Below are 1,302 nucleotides of genomic sequence, written 5' to 3'. Positions count from 1 at the left end.
CTCCGATTTTCTTGGCCTGTCCAAAATCTGCTATCTTGAGATTGTGTATAGTGCCATCTTCGCTGGGAAAAACGAGAACATTGGCGGGTTTCATGTCACAGTGAATAAACCTTTTTTCATGAACGTGAGAGAGACCCTTAAGTAGCATGTAACTATAACAAGCGGCCATAGATTCCGGCATATTGCCTCCGTAGTTTTTGATCAGATCAACGAGGGATCCACCGGATGCGTATTCAAGGAGAAGATTGTAAACCCCTCTATTGTTTTCAATACTAGTATATTCTCCGAAACACTGAACGATTTCACGGCAACCTCTCAGTTCGAACAGAATTTCTCCCTCCTTCTTCAGCCAATTCAAATACGGAAAAGTGGCGGACTTCACAGCGGCGGTGGAAACAGATAGTGGAGGATCCACCTTCACCGCCAAGTGTACAGTTCCATACGAACCCGCACCAAGAATGCGAACCTTACTCCAAAAACCCATTAATTTTTTCGTTGATCTTAACCAGAAATTGAAAAGTGTATAGGGAAAATTTGGAACAAAATATGACGGAAATTTGAGCGATGTTTTGGTTTTATAGTGAATTTCCTCTCTCCTTTATAGGATCGAAGTAGGATTGAAATGGTGATCTTAGTTAATTCCGACTATCCGTTGTTTTGCAGATTGTTACCTTATTGGAAACATTCCTTATTGGTTGTAACAAGTATTTGAAAAACTTCCCTTACTTGAAAACATTCCTACTTCTTTACCAAGTAATTGATTTGAGCGAATAAACTCGCACTAAATATGGGAAATTCATAGTTTCATTATTACGAAAGTCTTAACTTTCCATATTTATTTCTGTATTTGAAGATTTGACATCCTTTCAAGTGTTAATTAACCGACATTCTCCAAGTATCCTCTATTAATTTCATGATTTAATTTTAATTATACATTTTGTAGAAGTAGAATTATTATTTACTTATATCGACCTTATTTCGATCACATTATAATTACTGTAACTTATAATAAAATCTTAAAAAATGTGATAATTAGTTATACTTGTTTTCTAGAAACCAATCCAGCCAGGATGATAATATTTGAGTTATCCATCCAAACCTTCGAGGCATCACCCCCCGTTCAAAAAAAAATAAAAAATAATAATATAGGTAGGGAGAGTGTAGAAGGGTGGTTACTGGGCCCACTTAGGGGATTGACGTCGAGAAGATGCATAGATTTCTTTTTCTTTTCCTTTTTTTTTTTTAATTCTTGGCTTTGTTCTGATTTCTCATTTCATTTTTTTTTTTTTTTTTATTTTTTTT

General features: G+C 35.3%; 1 protein-coding gene across 1 annotated transcript in view; it reads right to left on the bottom strand.

Moving 5' to 3' along the window:
• The window catches only part of LOC111376980 (mitogen-activated protein kinase kinase kinase 17-like), a 9,408-nt gene extending 8,924 nt beyond the window's left edge, over positions 1-484 (bottom strand). The window contains exon 1 of the mRNA XM_022999996.1: positions 17-484. Coding sequence (XP_022855764.1) covers positions 17-484 — 468 coding nt within the window. The remainder of the gene's footprint in view (positions 1-16) is intronic.
• Between the last annotated feature and the right edge of the window lie 818 nt (positions 485-1,302).

This window comes from Olea europaea, chromosome 3, assembly GCF_002742605.1.
Source record: "Olea europaea var. sylvestris chromosome 3, O_europaea_v1, whole genome shotgun sequence".
Classification (NCBI taxonomy): domain Eukaryota; kingdom Viridiplantae; phylum Streptophyta; class Magnoliopsida; order Lamiales; family Oleaceae; genus Olea; species Olea europaea.
Note: the sequence above shows the minus strand (reverse complement) of the source record. Positions and strands in the feature narration are given on the sequence as shown.